The 26,746-nt window shown below is 34.4% G+C and overlaps 1 protein-coding gene across 1 annotated transcript in view; it reads right to left on the bottom strand.

The window, feature by feature from the left end:
* Positions 1–17,061: 17,061 nt before the first annotated feature.
* The window catches only part of ROBO2 (roundabout guidance receptor 2), a 773,029-nt gene continuing 763,344 nt past the window's right edge, over positions 17,062–26,746 (bottom strand). Inside the window, exons 27-29 of the mRNA XM_044669246.1 lie at positions 23,968–24,240; positions 22,027–22,227; positions 17,062–17,296 (exon numbers count right to left, since the gene is read on the bottom strand). Coding sequence (XP_044525181.1) covers positions 17,268–17,296; positions 22,027–22,227; positions 23,968–24,240 — 503 coding nt within the window. The 3' untranslated portion in view covers positions 17,062–17,267. The remainder of the gene's footprint in view (positions 17,297–22,026; positions 22,228–23,967; positions 24,241–26,746) is intronic.

Below are 26,746 nucleotides of genomic sequence, written 5' to 3'. Positions count from 1 at the left end.
TAACAATTTGGCTAATTATAGTCAGATCTTGCCATTGTAAACATTAACATGGCAACCATATAAAGAGTGGAATGAATGCAAAGTAAAGGCTAATTAGGTGATGCTTGTAATAAATTGGACAAGAGGTAATGAGTGCCTAACCTATAGTAGATGTGAATCTAAGTGACTAGAAGGGTGGTTCTATCTTTTGATGAAAATAGAAGTTAGGAAAAGGAGAAAGTTGAAGGGGAGAGAGGAAAATATAATTAGTTTTGTTTTGGACATATGGATATTGAGGTAACAATGAAATATTCAGCAAGTTGTTATGCTATGTATTTAAAATTGAAAGTCTCCTGGAGCTGTGATCTCTGAAAGTTTAGAAACATGAGGACAAAACCCTGGAATACATCCATAATTCAAGAGTGTTACACAGAGGATTGTGGGAAGATAGCAGAGTAGGGCATGAAACTGCTTTGCTCTCCAAACTTCCCAATAAAAAGAAATAACTCCTTAGAATCAATGCTTAAAACAACAAAAATAGAAGAGTCAAGAGCAAAGCAGAGCAGCCATGGATAACTTAGAAGAGGGGTCTCTAATACCTCTTGTCTTGGAGGTACGAGCACACAGAACAAACACAGATGAATCAATAAGCCCCAAGCTTTGGGGGCAGAGTGGACAGCCTAACCTTGTCTGTCTAACCTAGGAGTCTACATCCCAGTGGCAAATATCAGAACAGTCAACAAATAGCAAGCTCTGGGAGAAGTTGTGTGGGCTAGAATCCTGGGTCCAGAAGTCTTTGCTCATCCACAGTTCTGGGATAACTCATTAACAGGGAAGGATTTCAGGGCCCTCAGACTGATGCGACACCATCACTCTCCCAGCCTATATAGCTTTGGGAGAGGATGATTAAAGAGGAGGGACACATTGGTGAGTGCAGCTGCTGAAGGGTTGAGACCCTGCTGCCTGTGGTCACCCACAATAGAATGGAGTCTCTGACTGCCATCTTAGAGAAGAGGCAAGGCATCTATTTTTAGTTACAGAACTGCTTGGGGATAGGGGTCCTGGTTGAAACATCTGAGTCAATTACAGATTCATGTTTAAGCCAGGGGGAGCTATGACTACACCTGGACCTGGATTATAGAAATATACGCAGCAAAGCTAAGCATAATGACATGGGAGGGGGAGAGATAGATATTTAATGAACTAAAATATTTGGAACTATTTAAATTTTTTTTAATTTTTAAGTATTTTTCCAAGCTTACATCATTCATGTTCTCTCTCTCCCCTCTTCCCTCCCATTTCCTTGAGCTGACAAACAATTCTACTAGGTTATACAAATATTATCACTCAATAGCTATTTTCATATTATTCATTTTTGTAATAGAGTTATCTTTTAAAACCCAAACCCCAAATCCTGTACCCATATAAATAAGTGATAAATCATATGATTTTCTTCTGCGTTTATACTCCGACAGTTCTTTCTCTCACTGTGGAGAGCATTGTTTGTCATAAGTCCCTCTGGATAGCCCTGGATCATTGCATTATTATTAGTAGCAAAGTCTATTACATTTGATCTTCTCATAATGTTTCATTTACTGTGTACAATGTTCTCCTGGTTCTGCTCATTTCACTCCATATCAGTTCATGAAGGCCTTCCTAGTTTTTGTAGAAATCAAGCAGTTCATTATTCCTGATAGCACAATAGTAATGCATTACCGTTATATATCACAATTTGTTCAGCCATTTCCCAATCAAGGGACACCCACTCATTTTCCAATTTTTTTTCTACCACAAAGAATGCAGCTATAAATATTTTTGTACAAACTTTTAAAAAATCTCTTTGGGGTACAAACCTAGTAGTGGTATTACTGGATCAAACGGGATGCATTCTTTTAAAGCCCTTTAGGAGGGGGCAGCTGGGTGGCTCAGTGAATTGAGAGCCAGTCATAGTGAAATAGGTAACTGCCTACACAGGGTGATAATCACAACTAGGGCACACTCACACACCCACAAGTGACAGGAGTGACACAGGTTGACTGGGGGCCTGCACAAGGGATGTGGGAATTACATGAAACACACTAGTTGGTAAGGTGACAGTTACTGGTCACCACCAAACCAGGGAAAACCAAAGGAAAAGATTATTCTCTTTAGTGAGTCCTATCCTTGGTGTTAAGGAAGGCAACAGAAAGTAGATAAAAACAGTTTAATGTTGTAACTTGAGGGAAGGTGATATGGGAGAGAGTCAAGCTACACTTAACAGCTATAGGATAAACTCAAGGCTGGAGGTCTGGGAATCACTACACTAACACTATAGCAGGCAGCCAGAACACAGGGGAAAAGCGTTTCTCATGAAGATGGGCTGTTGATCAGATGTATCAGCTGATCCCAGGAACACAGGGAAATATCCAAGTAAATCCAATGGGAAGTCAGGGAGAAAAATATATCTTGTATGTCCACCATACAAGACATCTAATCTCAATCTGAACTTCTTGAACTTGCTAGATGATATGATAATCTTGCAGATGCTTTGTCAATGGCTATAACTCCAACTCCTCCAAACCAACTGCCATTAGTGAGAGTCCTCTGTATGAATGTCCCTCTGCTGCATTCCGGGTTTGGAATGTTCAAGCTCCTGCCAGCCTGCCTGGCTAAATCTGCTTCCCTACTCTTAAATCCTATTTTCCTCTAACACTATAAATCAGAGATCCTAGGTTCAAATCTGGCCTCAGACACTTCCTAGCTGTGTGACCCTGGACAAGTCACTTAATCCCCATTGCCTAGGCCTTATCACTCTTCTGCCTTGGAGCCAATATGCAGTATTGACTCTAAGACTGAAGGTAAGGGTAATAAATAAATAAACAAACAAACAAATAAATAAATAAATAAATAAATGAGCCCTTTAGGCATAATTCCAAATTGTCTCCCAGAATGGTTGGATTATAAGTAAATTATACACAATTCCATGAGCAATGGATTTAAGAAGTTTGTGGGTGATGAATGTTTAGTTATTAGTATAGGTAGTTAGGTAGCAAATAAATCTGGTAGGCAGTGTAGGTAGTTACACCTGGTATTTCCCAGGCAGACGAACCTGTCCTCAAAGGCAATTAGACTAGGGTTTTTTAGAAATTTTAGTTAGGATTAAGAATATAAGTATAGTCATAAGGTATTAGAGTAATAATCTTATTTTCCTTCTTTCTAATTTTTTATCTGAACTTCTCAAATTAAACTGTTTTGTGTTTTATCAAACTGCTCTCCTCACTTTTGTTAAACTCCTACCAAAACTAACACTTAACAGTTCCCAGTTCAAAAAAAAAATACTTCAAGTAGCATGAAAGAAATCATTCAAATACCATGGAGCCACAATCAGGGTCACATAAGACTTAGTAGCTACCACATTAAAAGTGTGGAGGGCAAAGATGGCGGCAGAGTAAGGAGCAGCTGCTCAATCTCTCCTAACCAAAGCATACAGGACTCCTCAAGGGAACATAAAAACGAATCCAGAAGAACGAAGAAACCCCACAACAGGGTGCAGCATTGAAGGTAGGCGGAATCGGGGCATTTCCACACTATAAAGGAGTGAAACAGCTCTCACTAAAATGCAAGAGGAAGAAGCCCCTCCACCCCCCCACACACACACACACACCACGCACAGCTCCAAGGCCATCGCACAAGATTGAAAGCAGGATTGGGGCAACCAGTGGGTCTCTCGCAGCTCCAGGGCTTGTACCTGAGAGCTGCAAGATGTAGGACCCCAAGTGACTAAGGAATGAGCACGTACTTTCCGGAGCGTCTGCTCAGGTAAAGGCAGAGCCCTAGGCGCGGACAAAGACTGCCAGCGCACAGACTTTCCTGAGCATCTGCGCAGGTGAGGACATTGCCCTAGGCGCAGACAGAGATCTCGAGTGCACAGACTTTCCCGAGCATCTGAGAGGGTGAAGGCAGTGCCCTAGGTGAGGACAAAGATCCCCAGAGCAGGCTTGGACCTCGAGTGGGGACCCAGAGCAGACGGGAGCGCGGCTGTGGAAGCAGCCCCTGAGACTGCTGAAGGAGCCTCGGGCAGAGGGGCAGACCAGGGACAAGGAGGCTTGACCCCGAGGACAAGGAGACTGGAGCCCTCGGGAGCTTAGAAAGGGCAGGAAGACCCTGAGTGTGAAGACAAAGCTGTAAAGGGGCAGGGCTAACAATAGCAAGCCGAGAACCCTAGAAGAAAAAGATTATCAAGAAAAACTCTGGAACACTCGACAACTTTTACACAGAGAAAATCCAGACAACAGAGGAGGACAAACAAGTATCCCAACCTTCCCAAAAAAATGAAAACTGGTCACAAGCTATTGAAGAGTTCAAAAATGAGATGTTGAGGAAGATGGAAGAGATCTGGCAAGAAAATAACACCTTAAAAGGCAGAATTTCACAATTGGAAAATGAGGCAAGTCAACTGAAGACCAGAAATGACCAGATTGAAAAGGAAAACCAGTCCCTAAAGGCTAGAATTGAGCAATTAGAAGCCAATGATCTCTCAAGACAACAAGAACAAATAAAACAAAGTCAAAAGACTGATAAAATAGAAGGAAACATGAAATATCTCAATGAGAAAGTGACAGACCAAGAAAACCGGTCTAGAAGAGACAATTTGAGAATCATTGGTCTTCCAGAAAAAGCAGAAATTAATAGAAACTTGGACTCCATACTTAAATTTTTCAGCAAAATTGCTCTGCGGTCCCACAACAAGAGGGCAATATAGACATTGAAAGGATCCATAGATCACCCTCTACACTGGACCCAGAAAAGTCAACACCTAGGAATATAATAGCCAACAACAAATTGGGAAAAATCTTTATAACAAAAAACTCTGACAGGGGTCTAATTACTCAAATATACAAGGAGTTAAATCAATTGTATAAAAAAATCAAGCCATTCCCCAATTGAAAAATAGGCAAGAGACATGAATAGGCAATTTTCAGGTAAAGAAATGAAAAGTATCAATAAGCACATGAGAAAGTGTTCTAAATCTCTAATAATCAGAGAAATGCAAATCAAAACAACTCTGAGGTATCACCTCACACCTAGCAGATTGGCTAAAATGAAAGAAGGGGAGAGTAATGAATGCTGGAGGGGATGTGGCAAAATTGGGACATTAATGCATTGCTGGTGGAGTTGTGAACTGATACAACCATTCTGGCTGACAATTTGGAACTAGGCTCAAAGGGCTATAAAAAATGTCTGCCCTTTGATCCATCCATACCATTGTTGGGTTTGTACCCCAAAGAGATCATAGATAAACAAACTTGTACGAAAATATTTATAGCTGCGTTTTTTGTGGTGGCAAAGAACTGGAAAAGGAGCGTATGTCCTTCAATTGGGGAATGGCTGAACAAATTGTGGTATATGCTGGTGATGGAATACTATTGTGCTCAAAGAAATAATAAGCTAGACGAGTTCCAGGTGAACTGGAAGGACCTCCAGGAACTGATGCAGAGCGAAAGGAGCAGAGCCAAAAGAACACTATACACCAAGACTGATATACTATGGTAAAAATCGAATGCAATGGACTCATGTACCAGCAGAAAGCAATGACACAAGACAGCTCTGAGGGATGTATGGTAAAGAATGCTACCCACATTCAGAGGTAGAACTGCAGGAGAGGAAACATATAAGAAAAACAAATGCTTGAACTCATGGGCTGAGGAGGACATGATTGGGGATGTGGACTCGAAACTACCACACCAATGCAACTAACAACAATTTGGAAATAGGTCTTGAACAAGGACAGATGTTACAACCAGTGGAAATATGCATCTGCTATGGTTGGGGGGACAGTGGGGGGTGAAGGGGCAAGTAGGGGCATGAAGCATGTAACCATGTTAAAAATGAATATTAATAAATGTTTAAAAAAAGTGTGGAGGGCTTAGAATATGATATTCCAGAAGATAAAAGACCTGAGATTTTAAAACCAAGCATAACTTAATCAGCAAAACTGAGTATAATCCTTCAAAGGGAAAAAATAAATTTAACTTATTAAATTTACACTTCCAGGTTAAGATGGCTGCAGAGTAGAAGCAGGGCACTTAACTCTACTAAACAACCAATACATGATACCTCAAAAGGACAGAAAAACCAAATCCAGATGAAAGAAGGGACCCCACAATAGGGCACAGCATAGAAGGCATGTGGGATTTGGGCTTTTCCACACTATAATGGCTCTCACTAAAACACGAGTTGATCAATCCCCCCCCCACCCCACCCCATCTACAGTCCCAGAGCCAGCTCACAAGACTTAGAGCAAGCATGGGGCATTCACTAAGTCACTAAGTTCTTGGCAACTAACTGGGATCACCAGGGGCTTGCTCCTGAGAGCAGTAAGACTTAAGACCCCAAGAGAGTAAAGAATGTGGACTTTGAGCATAGACCTTGAGCTTTGTCCTTGGACGCAGAACCAGAGCAGAGGGGTGGCAGACTATGGAAGCAGCGTACTTAGACTTGTAAAGGAGCCTCTGGCAGGGGAGGACCAAGGGGACCAGGAAACTTAACCCTGAGAACAGCTAATCTTGAGATCTCAGGAGCCTAAAGAGCACAGACCTTAGGCATGAGGATAAAGCTGAGAGGGGAGGCACGGTGCTGTGACTCAGGCAATAACTGCTCCACAGCTCTATACACAGACAGCTTGCCAGCCTCACTCAGACTTCTGACTGAGAAGGAAAACCCAACATAATAATGGCAAGCAATGCCCAAGAACTAACCAAGAGGGAAAAAAAGTGGAAAGTATTAACACTTTTACACAGAAAAAATCCAGACAACAGAGCAGATAGCAGAAGAGGACAAATAAGGAAAGACATCTAAACCTTTCCAAAAATATGAAAATTGGTCACAAGCTCTTAAAGAATTCAAATCTGAGATCATGAGAAAGATGGAAGAGATTTAGCAAGAAAAGTGGGAAATTGTTTGAAAAAGAAAATAAGTTTAAAAGACAGAAACTCCCACTTGGAAAAAGAAGCCCAGAAATCAAACGAAATGATAATCAAATTGGAGACCCAAATTAAATAGGAGGAAACCATGAAAAACAGAATAGACCAAATCAAAAAGGAAAAATCAAACGATTATAGCAGAAAACCAGTCTCTAAAGACCAGAATTAGGCAAGTAGAAGCCAATGATCTCTCAAGACAACAAGAACAAATAAAGCGAAGTCAAAAGAATGACAAAATAGGAACATTAAATACCTCACTAGGAAAATGACAGATCAAGAAAACAGGTCTAGAAGAGACAACTTGAGAATCATTGGTCTTCCTGAAAAATCAGAAATTAATAAAAATTTGGGCAGCAAAGTGCAGGGGAAATTATTTTATGTGCATGAGGTGCAAAAGGATGAGCTTTAAAACTGGCAAGGAAACTTGTAGATGGGACAACACTTGAACCTCACTCACATCACTAGCTTCAAAAAGGGAAAATATAAATACATATTCAGTTGATAGTAGGAATATATCTTAGTAGTAGGGAAGCAGGAGGAGAAGGGAATAAAAGAAAAGGGGGATAATAAATTAAAAGGGCAGACAAAAGGAACCAGTAGTCAAAGAAATAACCAACTGAAGAAAATAGCATAAAGGGAAATGCACAGTTAGTAATTATAAGTTTTGAATTTGAATGGAATGAACCCACCAATAAAACAGAAGTGGAAAACAGAGTGGAATGGAAACCAGAATTCAATATTATGTCATTTATAAGAAACAATTAAAATAGAGACATACAGAGTATTAAAAGAAGGGCTTGGAGTAGAATCTATTGTTTTTCTTTGAAAGTAAAAAATTAGGGATAGCAATCATGGTCTCAGAAAAAGCAAAAGAAAAAAAGAGATCTAACTAAAAGGAATAAACATGGTAAAAGAACCAAAGACAATGAATTAATTTCAATACTATCCATATGTCAAAAAGGCATAGGACCCAAGTTATTGAAGGAAAAGTAAAATGAAATCCAGGAGAAAATAAACATTAAACTATAGTGGACCTCAATTTCCCCCTCTCAGAACTAGAGAAATCTAACCAAAAATAAATTTTAAAAATGTTAAGGAGTTGAATAGGGTTTTAGAAAAGCTATATATGCTAGACCTCTGGAGAAATTGTGTAAGAACATAAAGGAATAGACTATTTTTCTCAGTGATACGTGGCACCTATACAAAAATTGGCCAAAATTGGTCATTAAAAATGTCTTAACCAAATTCAAAAAAGCAAAAATATTAAATGCGCCTTTTCCAGATCAGAATGCAATAAAAATATATTCAATAAAAGGTCATGATTGACCTTGGATTAAAAGCTAATTGGAAACTAAATAATTTAATCTGAAAGAACAAGTGGGTCAAGGAACAAATCATAGCAACAATAAATAATTTCCTTAAAGAGAATGACAACGAGACAACAGGCCAAAATTTGTGGAATGAAGTCAAAAAAGTCAGTGGGGAAAAAATGTATTTTCCCATAAATATAGTGGTAAAAGTGGTAAAAGAAAGAAAGAGAAGATTAGTGAATTTGGCATGCAAATAAAAAAACAACATACTAAATATCATAGATTAAAAACCAAAACTGAAATATCAAGAAATCAAAGGAAATACTGATAAAATTGCAAAAAAAAAAAATAAAACAAAGTAAAAGTAATATTGGAATCTAGTTTTATGAAGAGAAAACAGATTTAAATAGATTTATCAATTATTTATCAATCAAATTAGATTTTTAAAAAAAGAAAGATGAAAATTAAGTTATTAGTATCAAAAATGAAAAAGGTGAATCAATGAAGATGAAATGATGAAATTAAAGCAATTATTAATTTGCCAAATTTTATTCCAGTAAAACAAAAATTTTAGTGAAATAGATAAAAATTTTCAAAAATATAAACTGCCCAGATTAACAGGAGAGGAAATACAATAATTAAATAACCTTACCTTTGAGAAGTTGAATAAGTCATCAATGAGTTTTCTAAGAAAAACATCCTACTGATTAGATAGAGTTACAATTAAATTCTATGTAATAGGGAATTGCTTAACAATTTCTAAACAGTTTTTTTAAATTAAATAGTGGGTTTTCATTTGAGTAATCTTGGACTTTTGGCTTTACTGAACTATATGCTTCAACATATGTTCTCTGAAAGCTTCTCTGTGTAACATTTATTCTACAAGTTGACTTCTCTATTAAGTAATAAAATCATATTTTTTTGCTGTTCTGTAGTATAGTATAGTTTCACATCTGGAATTGCTAGATCCCCTGTCTGTCCATTCTTTTGTAATATTTTCCTTGAGATTCTAGATGAAATTTGTTTTCTTCTTATATATTCTCCCCCAAACACCATACTTCCACTTACAACCCTGTCTGTACATTCCTGTCCACTTATTTTCTTATTGGATTTAAGGCATCTTTAAATCAAACTTTGTGTGTATGTACAGGCATACATGTACATGCATTTGTATGAGTGTGATCATACAGGTGGTCAATTTTTCTTAATCAAGTTCATATGAGTGAAGTTCATGTGGTGCCTGTTCTCCCAAACCCTTTCTCCATATTTGTGCACTTTTATGAGAAATAAAAAGCCCTTCTAGTCTTTCTTTTTTCTTAGTTAATTTCCCCCTCCCTTTTCATTATTCTTTTCAACTACAGAAACAAACAAACAAAAAAACAGATCCACAACAAATGTTTTGCTTTCAAATCATCTCTTTTATTTTCATTAGGAATGTTTGAAAGATGTTTATTCTGTTAACAATTCATTTTTTTTCTTCCCTATACTAATATGGTTCATTTTTTATCTTTGCATTTTGGAATACTATATTTTAAATTTATTTTTCTTTATCACACTACAACTGCCAAATTCTATATAATCCTTTATAATGCTTCCTTTTTAAATGTTCTCTCTATATATTTCCTTTGAACCTTTTCAAATGTTCTGAATTTTGGCTACGACATTCTTCAAATATTGTATTTTATAGTTTCTTACAGCAATGGTCAATGTATTCTTTCTATATTCACTTTGCCTTTTGGTTCATTTTTGTTTAAAATTCCTTAAAATATGGTGGCCAGACTAATCTTTTGTTCTTGATTCTTAGGAATATCATTGATTCTTACTTGACCTCTTGTTCCAAGTCAATTAATTACTTTAGATAGACTAATTTTTTTCTTTTATTCTGTTGTAATAATATCTCATGTGGTCTTATGAAATAATTTTTGATCGATTCTAATTTTCTGAGTATCCTTTTCTTGTGTAAGATTTACCATATTAAGTAAGACATTAATTCTTCTTACAATTCTTTATTCTATTACTTTCATTTCATTTCTTCCATGAATTCTTAGAATTCTTACTGATCAATCATTTTCTTTTCAAAAGTTTAACTCATAGTTGTTGGAAAGATATTCTCTTCTACGTTTTTCTCTTGAATGTTTCTTGACTCATATTTCTTCATTATGTTCAGTGTCATCTTACTTCATTTCCCTGGTCTCATTAAAAAAAAGATTTATTGCCAGAGCAAGCTCTGGAAAATTCTTAGATAAGGTGGTCAGTCCCTGTTTTGGTCCTAATTTCACTTTCCAGGGTACTCTCTATTGGCTTCCATTTTTCTTGGTATGTTTGTGCTGATGGCTAGCAGACTTCAGTGTCCATAGTCAGAACTTTGTGGTTCACTGTATAGTAAGACAATTAGGAAATAAGTAATATATTGATAAGATTTGATAAGATAAGCAATTTTATAGGGTTGTCCCAGAGACTGAAGAGTATATGAGGCAAGAAGGAACTCTTTGCAAAAGCTTAGAACTTATAAGGAACAGAGCAGGTGGAGTTCTGTGAAGAGTTGGTCTCTAACTTCTGAAGAGATCAGCCAACTCAGCTCTTGCTCTCTGGATATAGTTCTGCTGTGATAGGAAAGAAAGAGAACTCTGAAACCATCTTGAGGGGTTTTCCACTTTCCTTACTGTGGAAATTTATTGTGAAGAAGAATTTGTCAGATCTGCTACTTTGAGAACTGTTGTGAGAGGAGACCTGCTTGCCTGGGCTCTGAGTGCCATCTCAAGAGTGACATTCTTGTAGGTTAGCCTCTGAGACATTTTGGCTAAGTGATTTGTCTACTTGGAGACACTCTTAACATAAATAAGTTACTTTTAAAGAAGGATTATAGATAGTTTTAATCAGAAAACATGTTGATGGGCGATTAGTCAGTGATAAGGAGTGTGAGAGTAGCTTGAGTGAATTCTCAAGACAAAAAATATTATTCACCATGAGTTGAAAGAGTTGGAGAAATTAGTTTCCCTTAAATTTAAGACCTCCTCCTATTATTACTAATCCTTATTATATAAAATAAATAAATAGAATATATATGTGCATAAATATTCTATTTATTTATTTTATATTACATATTATATTACATTATATTACATACATAATATTACATATATATATGCATATATACACAAGTAGTTTGTGTACTAGCCCAGTGAAAGGAAGTCACTCTTGGCTTTCCTTCAAGGAGGAGAACTGAAAAATACTTTGTGATCATTCAGCAAAGTATATACCACAGTATCCTCCTTAATAACATGCTTTTATTACTCCAATAACTGTCACTGAACAGATCAAAGCACTCTCTCCTACTGTCTTCTATTCCCTTTGAGGTTTTGTTGATCAGAATGCTAGGTGGATTACTCCTGTTCCTTTTGGGATTCCTTGATATTTCTGAATGGTAGAACTCCCCTGGCCAGAGTATTTTGTATGTTTTTGTCCCCATTAAGGCTTCCCTGATCACCATGCTATGGTCTTCTATTCTATCCTGGTAGTTCCTAGAAAGAATATTTTTGCTTCTGGATGTTCCCCTTTCAGGGGCACAGATAGTCTTAAAAGTCTCTGGTGTTTCATTGATCAAGATGTATCTGTATTCCTTGAAGATCCTTTGATGGAGATTGGGTGGATTTTGTCTTCCCTGTTGATGTGTTCCCTCTTCTCTTCCTTCAGATGCTTTCCCATTAAGGAAACAGAGTGATCTTCCATTCTATTTTGCATCCCTAGGAAATGCTCTTCTCTTATCCCTCTTTCCCTGGAGTTTTTCCTCTTAGGGGGTTGTGTGGGTTCTGTACACTCTGAAACTTCCCCAGGTAGACACCTTATGGTCTCTTTACCTTGCTAGGGCTGGCTTCTTGGAAAAGATCCCACTTTAATTGTTTCAATTTTTAGCTGAATTTTTGTGTAGTTCTGGCCTGGATAAAGGAACTTGTTGAAATTTCTCTTTGAATTTTTTGGTCATTGTTTTATCTAGTATATGAGTAATATAAGAAGAAAATTTAATCAAGCAGTTTCTTATTTGTATTAGCTTAGAATCCCTTTAGTTTTATACCTTGTAACTAACTGTTTGATTTGTAGTAAGTATATAATACCAGGCAACAGCCTGAGTAAGAAAGAATATAGTTCCAGATTTTCTAATTTAGTATAATATAGAACGTAGTATTTAGTATAGTATAGAATATATAGTACCTGAGTTGTAATTTAGAATTAAGATAAGTAACTCATATCTTAATTCTAGGTGGGTGAATGCATTTTATAATATACTTTATATCAAACAAATTCCTGTAAGAGCTAGAGAGACCAGAAAGTCACCCATAGGTCATGGAGGCCAGGGGCCTTTCCTGAGAAAGACATTAAGGATGTTGAAGACTTCTCAGAAATGAAGGTTGGGATGTATTATGTTAAAAATGACATGTAAAGAAACCCAGGTCAAAAGTGTTCTGACCTGCACATGACCTATGAGTTCATATTACTTATAAGTTACGCCTGTGTTTCCCACTACTCTGTAAATTCCTATTTTTGCCTTTAAAAACCTGTCAATGTCAATGATCAGGGTCTCAGATTCAACTAGAAAATTATCAGACCTCTGATTTGTTTGCCTTGCTCACCAAGTAAAAGTGGGAAGTTTGGAGTCCTATGTGTACTATACAGTCATTTAACTGGAACTCTATAGCCTTTCAATTTTAATTTTAATTCCCATACTTGATTGTACTCTTGTTACTTCCCTATTACACAGTTTGTAGGAGATCCTGAAAATACACATATATAAACTTTAGCTTAAGGCTCAGCTCATCAAAGAAATTGCAAATCTGGGATGATACAGTAGGTGTATTTGTAACTTTGTAATATCAATGTATATAAGTTATTAGTTGTAAATTATGTTATTTTTTCACAAATACATCTCATTTCTTCCACTAACAAAACTTGTAAGACATTGGAATCTGTGTATTGGTTCCAAGGGAGAAGAGTGGTAAGGGCTAGGCAATAAGGGTTAAAGTGACTTGCCCAGGGTCACACAGCTGGGAAGTGTTTGAGGCCATATTTGAATCTAGGACCTCCTATCTCTAGGCTCAGTCCACTGAGCTACTCAGCTGCCCCTTTGCATTGTATTTCTGATTGTGAAGAGTTAAGATTATTTCACAAAGAGCTTTTGATAGATTTGAAATGTGAATGTTTTATTTTTCCCCAGTAAATATACAATACACAGTTTTTGACAGTACTAGTAAACCAGCTTCTTATGTCAATTTAACTTTGCTGTACTAACAATACCAATGTAACACATTAATAGTTTGGATTTTTTTTTTGGCGACTTGAACAAACTACAGACAAAAATAAATCTAGAAAAGCCAACATAAAAAAAGTCTAAGTGCTGTCACAACATCCTCCATCTTAAAACACTATAAATTCACAATCAATGGCTTGGATCAGAATGATATTTTTTTAAAAAAAGAAATAGTAAATTAAAGCATATTGGAATTGTACTGTGGTTTTTTAAGGTACAATTATTAGAAAAGAAATAGTAAATTTCACATAATATAATGGGGACATGTTGCTATATATATCAAATCCTTGTTATGTAATTTCAGAAGCAAAATATATATGGGCAGATGAACACATTAGTGAAAATACCATGATTCTTTACAACTTCAATACTGACACACACAATCACTTCCCATTGGAGCAGATAAATCATATATCTGAAATTAAATTGGGATGATTATGATTATGTTGTCAAGGAATGAGATTAAATTTTTTACAGAAATTGTAAGGTGTTCCACCAAAGCTAAAAACTGTTAACTCAACATTGATCAAAAACTAATTAAAATTCTTGGAACATTAAAATATGAATTTGTATATTAATCAATTTCATATTTGAAAGGGACTTTATGGTCCCACTTCCCCCATGAGCCAAAATATATTATATTATTTTTGAATGGGTCTTCACCATTTAATATGTGAGAGAAAAGCCTAATACACTTACTTTTTTGTTCTGTTATTTAACATTTATTCACAAAAGTTGTACTCAGTTATTTTTCTATGCTCTCTTTTATTCTCTTCCTAAGCTGGACTCACATTCAATGGAACAATGAATTGTTTTCATCTAGCTCGTGGCAGTTGGTACATGCTCTTCTACCTTCTACTTTAAAGTGGTATAAAAAAGATTTAGAACACAAGTATTGTGTCTGCAACACAAATATAGAGCCATAGATGAGCATTTGCTCTGACAGTCACAGGCATTTCATAAAAAGGAATTTTCAAACTAAATAGTATTGTGCTTTTGCAGAAATGGCCATGAGGTAGCATTATCCCTGACTGCAAAGTGGGATTTACACTTCCTACATATGCATAAGCCTGTGGAGGCCTTCAATTTATAGATTTACATACACTTTGCTCTGTGACTTTTGGAACAGAGAACTAGGCATAATGAAATTATAACTATACTGATACAATCAGCAAGGAAAAGTAGACTTTGCAGTTAAGTAACAAATGTTTATACATTTGATGTCTTGGCTTATAGTTAGCAAGATGAATGTTTTTCAATTTTTGATGTTGCTGAATTCCATATGTCATAAAATCAACACCCTTGCTAAAATACACACTCCATTTTGTAAGGAATATATCAGTTTGCTTTACACAAATGTAGAAAAATAACAATTAACTTAGGCCATCCCCATATAGTGTTTCAGCTAAGTATATTGTATAAACTGATATATCTGGCCCATAATAACTACTCATTTCCAGCTGAGCCTAAAAAATTTTATATTAACTGAGCAGATAAGACAATTTCAGTAGCTACTGTCAATAGGTTACATGCTTTTGACTAAAATAACACAACTCTTCAGAGATATAAACCAAACTCTGAGGCTGATAATTTTAAATTCAGTGGTTGAAAATGTTCTCATTTGGCATCAGAAATACCATGGTCTGAAATCCCTCTGCCCTAAGGTTTCTGGAAGTTCATGTAAGTGCTCCCAACACACCAACATACCTTCCACATATACTCTTCCATATCTAAGGGAAAATGAAGCTTGTTGAAGTTGCAGACATCGAAGTTAGAAAACAATCTGGGAAGGATCATATGGGTATGTCCAAAACCTACAGACATTTAGGAACTCATTTTCACTATGTGAATTTGAATTCTGTTTATTGCCCATTGTGGAGTCATTTGTGTGGAGAGAGGAACAGATGTTTCTTTAGCCACCAAAGCACAGCCTGGTTCCTGATATTTGCCTATTATTGCCATATACTATTATGGGTTTAGGAAAAATAAAGGAAACAAATAAATTTGACAGTGACATCTACTCTGCTAATACAAGGAAAAATAAAACTGGGGGATCCAAGCCAATAATGTATAAAGGTATCAACTTTAAAAGGCAGAGCAGGTACCAAACTAATTTTTGAAGGGAACAGTGAATTATCTTAGTAATGAGAAAGGATAGATATAAGCAAACTCTAAAAATGTGAATGTGCCATGTGGGCAAATTTGATTTTTATATATGTATCACAGCTAGTAGATATTTCAAAATTTTAATAATTTTCTTCACACTTAAAAATGTTATTTTTAGTCATGAAAACAAATGATGAGACAGGATACTGTTATTAATATCCACTTACACGTTTTGATTTTATAAAAAAGCATATAAGCATGCACTGTTTCCTTGTTAAATTCTTTTTCAATTCACTCATAAAAGTGAGTCAACTACAGTTTTGGTTTGTAGCCAATTTTTTCAGAATTGATAGTTTTATTTCAATAAATTTACTTACCATGAAATGAACATACTCTTAGCACTGCTTTTTAAGCACTTATAATTTGTCTATAAGTTTGGTGGAATAAACTTCACTTCTTAAATAAAACACAATTTTTATGTAAATTACATTATAAAAAGTTATGAATTTCAGTGATGCAGCTCTATCCTCTAGTGTACTGTGCATGTATTATAAAGATGAAACAAGATATTATAACATATTTCATATTTGGAAGCAGCCCGAGTATGTCTTGATGATAAATTGCATCTTTAAATACTTGCTAGATATTCTAGAGTTTATATTTGTTTCCTTGGGGAACTTCACATCATATTTTGATTTAATGGATTAGAGAGATTAATTATAGTAATTTATAAAATGCTTTAAAAACTGTGATATAAATATGGCTTTAGTGAAACACCTTAATTTCTTCTTTTTATTGTTTAATCACATCTGGGCAGATGAAAATGGATACTGCAGATAACTTTATACTTTTTTCATCAATTTTAGTATATCATAGCTACCTGTATGTTTTATACATATTCATTCTAAAATGCACACTTCTTTTTTGAACCCTGACATCATTTTTTTAAACAGTAAAAGCAGCCATCTTGCTTTTATAAATTGAATTAGTCCCTGATATTCAAATAAGCCTTTGCCAACATCAATTTTTCATTTTAACTTTTTTATATTCCTTCACCCCAATAGAAAACCATATAACATAATCAGTTACATCCTGCATTATTCAACATAGCTTACAGTACATAAACTCCCTTCACATTCAGTCTTTTTTCTTCATGTCATGAGGAGTAGAGATTTGTGCTTATCACCAAATAAAATTGCAGTGCAAACTTTAAACATAAAAGTTACACAATTAAAAGTTAATATATGGCACCATAGCCTATTAATTCACATATAGTACAACAGACCAATAAGAAAAGACGTTAATATGGACAGAGCTAAAAAGAAAGTGAACTTGCATAGCAATGCAACAAAAGAAATTATATACAGAGGAAAATCTTTTATCATCCTGGAGGGTGATTTTTTTCTTTCTTTTTTATATACTTCTGACAAGAAATAGTTAAGGTGGATGGTGTCTTTCAAAGAGAATACAAGTAAAATATCTGTGGGATATGTGTGGTTGTGTGGCTTTACATTGCATTTACAGTTCTTTTAATAGTACATAAATAAAGAAATTGTTCATTGCACTGTTTAGTGTCATCACTTCCATGAGTTCAGACCTGATGGTCCTTCAGAGCAGCTTTGCATTTCTCTTCTCAACTACTCTAATACAAAGAGAGAGAGAGAGAGAGAGAGAGAGAGAGAGAGAGAGAGAGAGAAGTTCACAAAAACATACAATTGCAAGATTTATGCCATTCAGATGACTTAAGTGGTTGCTTCAAAAATCTAAGTTGTAACTACAATTAATGTAGTGTCATGAAAGCAATTTCTTGAAATATACTTGTTATTCTAGTCCTGTTTTTAAAAGGGGGAAAGAACACAGTTTAAAACTCAGTGGCCATTAGAAGGAATAAATGTTATAATCATTTAGTTCATAAATAAGAGTAGGCTCAAATCATATACAAAGAAATTCATGGCTAACAACAGACTATTACATGACATATCCTTAACATTAACATGTTCTTCAAGAAATGTTCCTTACAATATTAAACCAAAAATAGTGGTGGTTCCAATGAGTCTGACATAATATATAACTTTTTCTACAGTTATACAATATATTTTTCAGTAAGCCTGATTGGTATAGCTAGACCAACTGAAAATGTGAAATGGTGGGCAAATGGCATGAATCAGTTAGCAAATGATATTTACATAAAGCTGAATCCCAGACTTAAATTGTTGTTCTGATCTTAAAGCCATACTGGCCATCTAACAGTCTTCTAATTTGTGGAATATCTTTGAGGCTGCTCCAAGCCTCATAGGATTAAAGAGGATAATATTTACATTAATAAATGCCTGTTGCTTAAAAATGTTTGTTCCCTTCCCTTTCATAGATCTTCCTTTGGTCTGCATGAACTATGATACCCTTTACTCATGCTAATTAGCTAAACTCTACCCATGTTTTCTACTTTATTATTTTTTCAAGTTAAAAAGAGGTTCTGGATTTTCAAAACCTAAAAGACCCTTTATAAGTCACATTGTCTTATCTCAGAGTTCTGTTTACTCCTCTGTAAAATGGGAATAATAATATGAGCCTGGACTGTTTTGAATACCAAGTATAATGAGGTTTCTCCTTAGCAGACTTTGAGGATCTCTGAGGACAAAGAGTGACATGCTTTAGAACTCTGTATTCTCTGCAATTATTCAATAAAAATTGGTTAAATTGAATTGAAGCATCATTAATGCGGAGGCAATATGGAATAATGGACAGATTTCACTTAGAGTCTTGCAGACAGGAAGAATTGGGTTCTATTACTGTCACTGACACATATATAAAAAAAAAGGATAAGCCACTTAACTTTATCCCAAACAAGAGTTTGTGAATATAGAGATGTGTTGCTAGTATGCATGGGTAGAAAGAATTTCCCCATGAAAAATGCCCTGACTGATTAAATTATAGGTTTGAAAATAAATATTCGCATATACTATTAGGGAAATAGATGCATAGAGTCCTGTACTTAAAGGATACAAAATGTAGGGCTAGCTTTATATTGAAGAGAGACAAGAAATACACTTTTGAACAAATCAGGCAGAATTTTGGCTTTATCTTTTTGCCAACTTTGAGATAACTTTCTAGAAATTGTTTATCAGTTGGCATACATTATATAATGGCTGCAATTTTGTTGTAAAAAGAACCATTACTTTGAAAATCAAAACAAAATTAAATTAATAACACCAAGAATATCCTTATGTTTATTTGCTTGAATTCAGTAAATTCCACTGGCTCCCTAAGACCTCCAGGAACAAATATAAAGAAGTCATTTTTGGTTTTTAAAGTCTTTCAGAGCCTTGATGCTATCTTACCCCCAAATACCCTACATAATTTGTGATTCAATGACACTGGCTTTCCAATCTCCAATTTATCTTGTATATATTTGTTTATAAATACATATTTGCATCTTGTCTCCCTGTTAGATTGTGATCTCCTTTGGGAGAGGTAATGTTTTTCCTCTTCTTTGTATACCTATAGAAGGTGCTTAAACAAATGTTGGTAATTAGACTTAACCTGTCTCAAAGGAGTAGCATTTTCCTTGCTTTCTTTAAGGTAACCACTTTCTTTAAGAATTCTCTAGGATTATTTCTTCTTTGGAAACCCCACTTGTTTTGCTCAACATCCGTTGGCATTTAATCTATCACAGGTATAAAAAGGCAAAAAAAGATTTGGCCATTATCATAACAACCTATGAATATGGAATTTTTCCATCTTAACCAAAAATTATAACCTGATGAACACCTGAAATATACTTTATAACTTTTATGAGGTCAGTAATTTTAATAAATTATGGCAGTTAAGTTTCTAATTTTTTAACAAAATTGAATAGGTCATTTGGAGACTAGAAATGGGGAGAAAAATTTATATGATATTTTATTACCAGAGTTTAACATTATGCTTGGCCCATAGTAAATATTGAATAAATGTTTTATGCATTTTTAGGCATCAAAGTAAAAGTTTAAATTAATCTAAAATAAATTCATAACCATATTTTACATGTATGTTGCACTTTAAATACTACAAAGTATTTTCCCTTCCAATAACTGTTAATATTTATATTATTTCCAGATTACAAATGAGAAAACTAAGGTCATGAGAGTTTAAAGATATTTCCATTAAGTGTTTGAAGTGGGATTTTAAAAACCCCATGTCTTCTGACTCCAATTCATTTTTTTCGTTTTACAAGTAATAAGTAATTTTTCAAATAATTCGGAGTTCAATTAAATAAGAGCTTTGTTGATATGATATGCCTAGGTTTTGTGATATTTTATTTTTCATGTACTATAGCAATATATCAAGCCTGTATTCCTGTATATTGGGGGAATTACTGTGTAGTCCTGTCTCTGAAGTCTGTTAGTTTATATTCAGTCTACTGATTTGTGTTTTTTTTTTCTTTGTCTTAAGAAATTCCAGAGAATGCCTTCTCTTTTTAAATCAATTTAGTTAAAAAAATGAAAATGACAAGGATTATTTTCTGGTGTACATGTAAACTTTGAAAGAGCTGAGGATTCGATATACTACCTCCTAATTAGGTATTCACCAATTAGAAATACCTTCGGACCTTCAAGAAAGGGGTTGAAAAATGAGCTTTTAAAAGTATTTATTAAGCTGCCTCATAAAAGTTCTGGATCTGTGGTCATTTGAGAGGGCCACTGACTTTTATATGACTTTGTTGGTTATGATGTTGGCCTAATCCATAAACAGATAAAATCATTAAATTGATATTTCTTATTCCAAATCAATCTCTCAAGATAATTTTAATCATAACAGTTTCTACCATTTTTTACCTAGACTTTTTTCACTGGCTTGGTGGCAAATGTATATGGAATTAGGTTAACTTTCTTAATCATAAATTCTGAATTTGAAAAGAATAAAACATATAAATCAAGAGTTAACAGGATAAAAATTTTAAAAGATCTGCAGAAGCAAATAAAGTCAATCCTCTTTTTCTGCTCAAACTCTCCCATATATATATGAATAGTACTTTAGTTTAAAGTTCTTAGTCTAATCAATATGAATGAGAAACCTTAGTATAATGAAACAATGTCTTGAATTCAAATCTTTTGATGTTCTTAACAAAGAATTAACTAGTTTCCAAAGGGAAAGGTCTAATCAGTCCAGGAAAGCCTCCTCCCTGAAATTTGGATAATAAGATGGAGTTATGTCTTTGATCAATTCAATTAGAAGGATCTCTTAACTTTATCTTGAAACTAGGTATTGAAACTAGGTATAGGGAATGATTAAAGACGTATATGATGGTTTTAGGAAAATGATTCTTTAAGTTACATGGAAAGTAGTGATTATTGTTCTATTTGATAAATAGAATCTGTTACCTAGATTTTGTCCTCTTTTTAAATCTTGATTAGGGAATTTTGTTTGTTTTGAGAACAATATAAATTGTGAGTGGACATGGTTAATGGCAGAAAGATTTTTTCAAAATGAATTTGGTTTTAAATTCTTTGAATTTCCTCCTTCTATCTAGTAGAAATGCTTAGATTTTTAAAGCAAATTTATTTCTGCCATATGTGTACCCAAAATGCATTGTACTATTTTTTTCAGTACTAAAATTTATGAAACTCAAAAACAATTATCAGTCACTAATGTAGAACTGGTAATTTCTAAAACTGTTTTTTAAAAGGTAATTTCTTATAATTTAGTTGAAAAATAGGAAAAATTAAAAAGTGAATTATAATTTTTGAGTCCTTTGAGATTTTTGTTTAGATGAAGCGGAATGGATCCTTGATTTATCAATCCAGGGAACTCTTGGTGAAAAGTTCTCTTCAAATGCAGATGGGCACCTATTCTGTAATTTGTAGTCTTAGAGAATTCCCTGGGAATATTCAGAGGGAATAAGTATTTATTGATTGTATACTTGTGTCAGTCAATATGCTTCACAAATATAATGTCATTTGATCCTCACAACAACTCTATAAAGTAGGTGCTATTATACCCCAACAGGTTAAGAGACTTTCCCAGATTCACCCAAATTGAAAATATCTGAGGTTTGATTTGAACTCAGATTCTTCCTGACTACAAAGATGTGTCTATAGTAAGCCTTGAACTGAGTTTGGCATAATGCCATGCTGCCTCTCATGCTTGTAAAGAATAAGAGCACCTAAATTAAAATCAACATTTTAAATTTTTTTAAATGGTAAAAATGTACATTTCATTTATATAAAGAGAAGTGATCTGAGTTATTACCAGGCCTCGGTTCAAAAATAATAATTTGAATTTTCTCTGACACTCAGTATGAGTTTCTTTCATTCTCCATACAAACCACTGTATTGTGTTTTATTTTTTAACTACAGCCAGTTCTAAGTAATAATCAGAAATTACTTACATAATTCACCTATAAACTGTCCTTGACTATTGGGTCCCATATAGCCTACATCAAGAAGGTCACTGGCATTGCGCTGGTGACTTCCTCGCAAGACCTCGCCTTTTCTAGGTCCAGTTGATCCTTTTGAAGAAGCTGTTCCTGATGAATTATGCCCACCTGGTGATGGGAAGCTGGGTTTACTGTATGGTACCAGCACCTCCTCTGAAAAAAAAAAAAGCAGGGCTAAAAAAACAAGTTGCCTAGGGATGGAAGAGACACTCAATAATGCTCTAACACTGAAGGGTAGAATGATTTTCTTGATTGTTCAATATCTGGGAAAACTGACAAATAAATCCTTAATATTTCAGAAATTTCTACATGTAAACAGAGTTAGATCCCAGATTTTTTCAAATTTTAGAACTTTATTGCAACTTACTTTGAGAATTTTAACAAATTGATACAAAATTTTATTAAAAATTTGCTTTCTACTAGAGTTTCCACTTGCTTTTACATAATATCTGAACATAATTATTTTAATTAAAATGTTACTATTTCCTACTTTTTTCCATGATGTTCCAGTTAGGAAGATGCTAATTTTCTCTAATATTTTCCAGTCTATCTTTTGAACACTTTAATTAATACAAACATTGTCACAATTGTTAAAATTGGCTGAAATAATGAATTTTAAGATATATAATCTTATGCCCCTTGCAAGGTAAGCTAGAAAAAGAAATTATTGCACAACTTTAAAGTTTTAAAAATGTTTACTGCCTAGAAATTTGTTTAAGTTTAAGATAATGGAGTATCTAATTCTGTTTATATATTTTACATTTTTATAAAATTTGAACTCATAAAAGAAAACGCTACAGGATAAATTATGGTTTAACAAAAGCAGATCTGGAAATAACTTTCGGAGTTCTCTAAAACTGCTTAGATTTTCATTAAGAATGGATGTCATCTTTGTTTTATTTTAAATTGTGGCAATTTTAACTTTTTTAATTGAAGATCTATAGCACTTGCTAATTGGATAAGTTTCCTGAAGTTTAGTTGTGTCTAGGGAAAGAGAGAAATTAGTAAGTTGTTCATTTTACTAAAAAGAAAAATTATGTTAAATATTTTATGTTTTCGATATTTCATCCCTCCCCAAATAGTCCATGATGTGTAAGGGATAATAAATATTCTTCGATAATCATCAGATTTAATACATAAAGTATTGTGGTTGTTAAAAATAAGGATAATAGCAGGACCTATATCTGGGAGTTGTGAAGACAAAATGAGATTGTATTTGCAAACTCTTCACAAATGGGGTCACATAGAGTCAGACATGACTTAAAAACGATTCAGCTGAAGAATTAAACATGCACTGGACTATATTAAATCTTCCATGTTGATTCATTTATTTATTTAGATAACATTAGAAAAAATACTAAATTTGGAGTTATAGAACTTGAGCTCAAATGCTGACTCTGCTACTTACTATGTAACCCTGGACAAATGGCAATCATCTGGGATCTCAATTTTTCTCATCTATGAGATGAAAAAGTATGTAGAGACAAGCTATAAGTTCTCTTCTAGATATAGATCCACTCTTCCTGTTAAAAGGAATATCCCAAGGAAATGATGATTCTGAACCTCATTTATCCAAAATGAGCAATTGCTAAAATCACCTAATTGATTGTCAAAATTATTTAAATAACTATAAGCACAACCTTACACTTTGATTTATTTTCTGGGATCAATGTTATAAAGCAAAATTTCATTAAATAACAAGTGTATGGATAGTGCTAGTATCATATATTTTTCGCCCTTTTGGATAGGTGCAAAAGACAGCAGGATAATTTTCATGACCTGCTCTGTGAAGGCATTTCAACCCATTGTACTTGCCCTAATATCATTTTTATATGAAAACACCTGGTAAAAAATAAATTGAAAATGTCTACACTTTGTTTTTGGACGACACACCTGATTCAAATGCTTGTTTGTGTGGGACTTTCCTTAAATCTTCTTGATGTTCTGTGGTGCTTATCCATTCCTGTGTTTGCTGCTGCCACTCTAGTGAGGTTCTAGCTTGTAGATCCAATGAGTTCTTTGTTTCATCTATGGGGGATGCATGTTGTCTCTCCAGAGAGCTTCCTTTTCTCTCTGCAGAACTTTCCAGGTTACCACCATGTTGGCCAGGGCCTATTTGGTGCCTTAAACCCTGAACTGGTGGGGGATCTGGTGGTGGAGGAAGATCTAAAAATGTTGAATAGGGTTTAGATTGAACTAAAATGCAATGGAATAATACAAGTTTTGTTTCAAGATGAAGATAACTACCACATACAGGTAAGTCTTGTATAAAATTATTAAGGGGAAAATAAAATCAATCATTAGTCAGATAAATATGTAATGTTAAAATAATTTACTACTACTTTCTACCAGTATTCTGGCAATAGATTCTCTGAAATGGAAAAAGCAAGACTTGTTTCTTAGCATAGAATGAATTATTGATAATTCTGTACCTACCAAGGAACATAGCAAGTAGTTTGAAGTTTATTCCCAAATCAATTTATCTTTTGCTTCTTGCTCACATTTCAGATTGTCTTCCAAAACAGATATATCCATGATACATAAAAGCATTAATAGCAATAAAGAAGATGTGTGTTTCCAGCATCTCTTAATAAGAGGCTCATGAAAAGGACTAAAACTACTCTGATGATCTCCATAGGAAATGATGCCCTTGGGATATTAAGAAGTCTATATTCAAACATATGTGGCAGCTGCCTGTCTACCCTCATGTAAGTGGCACATTTAACAACAGTACAGGAGTTAAGCTAACATTTATTAGATGCAATTAACATTCTGCCTGTCAAGCAATTCTGGCTCTGTTTCATGAATTAGCTAATGAACTACACCTACTACATTATAATCTTCCAATGTATTAACTTTTATAAATAATAACTAACATGCAGAGTACATGCAATCTGAGCTCCTCCTGCTTGTTATTTCTTATACCACAATTCCATTACAATCATATACTATAACTTACTCACCATTCCTCAATTGATGGCCATTCCTGAACTTTCCAAATCTTTGCCCTCCCTAAAAAGAACTGCTCTAAATATTTTTGTATATATAGGCCCTTCTCATTTTTGCCCTTTTTTATCTCTTTAGGATATAAACCTAGTAATGGTATTGCTGGGACAAAAGATATGCACTGTTTTATAGCCCTTTGGATATAGGTCCAAATTGCTCTCCTGAATGACTGAATCAGTCAACAAGTCATGTCCCACCTTTTCCATATCACTGCCAAGTTTTGTCATTTTCATTTTCTATCATAATAGTCAATCTGATAATGGTATGGGGGTGATACCTTAGAGTTGTTTTAATTTGTATTTCTCTAATTAATAGTGACTTAGAACATTTTTGCATGGCAATAGAGAGCTTCCATTACTTTGAAAATGGCCTCTTCATAACCTTTGCTCATTTATCAATTGGGGTATAACTTATATTCTTATATATTCAATTAATTTCTTTGTATATTTGAGAAATGGAACCTTTATTAAAGAGACATATTTTTTTTTGTATTTTTATGATTACTGTGTATTACTTTCCATTTTGTTTAGTTTCTAATCACTACCTCCCTCAATTTGCCCTCTTTTCTATCAGTGCCAACCCATTTTTGTTTCTCCCTTCCCTTCTATTTTCCTGTTGTGAGAATTAAATTTATGAGACTGGCAGTAAATTAATAATTTTATTAATTAAAATTAGCAAGGGAAAAAGATGGAAAAAATGAGAGAAATATATAAGATACTTTCCTTATTGCTACATTAAGCATGTATGGCCACCACAAGGACCTCCCTAACCATGATCACAAAGCAGTCCAACAAATGCAGAAGCCAAGAGAACAAAATTCACTCATGTCTCAGTTTATCAAACCTGTTATCCACCCACTAACTCTCACAAGTGATGTCTCAAGAGCCAACCATTTCTCTTTATTTTGTCTGCACCTCCCCAGGCTAGGGAGGGAATGGCAGACCAGGGTATATTGCAGGAAAGATCACCCTGCCCCATCTCACAACATTATTAACTCCATTGCTCCATTTTTCTGGCTACTGTTCTACTCTTGTAACTAAATTTACCCAATGATTTTCCTTACATGGTCCTCACTTCCAGGTGGAGTTTCAACTTCACACTAGGTAGAGGTAATGGAAAGGAAGAAGGATAAATTTCCTTTTCACACTATAGGGTAAGATATCTATACTTAGTTGATTGAATATGTTCTTCCCTCATTGAGTCAATTCTGATGAGAAAAAGATTCATTAGCTCTTCTCCCCAGTTCTCTTGCCTTTCTCTCCAATTTAAATGCTCTTTCACGTCTCTTTTATGTGCAATAATTTACCCCATTCTATTTTTCCTTTTCCTCTCACCCCAACTGAATTCTTCTTTCTCCTGCCTTAATTTAATTTAATTTAATTTAATTTTTAGATCATCCTTTCTCACACTCTTGCCTTCTATGTATACACCTTCTAACTGCCCTAAAAATGATGATGTTCTTTGTTACAATAATCATCTCACCATGTAGAGATGTACACAGTTTAACATTATTGAGTGTCTTTTGATTTTTTTCCTGCTTCAGTCTTGTATTTGAGTGTTGAACTTTCCATTCAGCTCTGGGCTTTTTATCAGGAATTTTTAAAAGTCCTCTATTTTACTGAATACCTATAATTCTGAAGGATTATGCTCAGTTTTGCTGGGTTAG

This window comes from Gracilinanus agilis, chromosome 3, assembly GCF_016433145.1.
Source record: "Gracilinanus agilis isolate LMUSP501 chromosome 3, AgileGrace, whole genome shotgun sequence".
Classification (NCBI taxonomy): Eukaryota; Metazoa; Chordata; class Mammalia; order Didelphimorphia; family Didelphidae; genus Gracilinanus; species Gracilinanus agilis.
The sequence above is the reverse complement of the archived record's forward strand: the minus strand, read 5'-3'. Positions and strand labels throughout refer to the sequence as shown.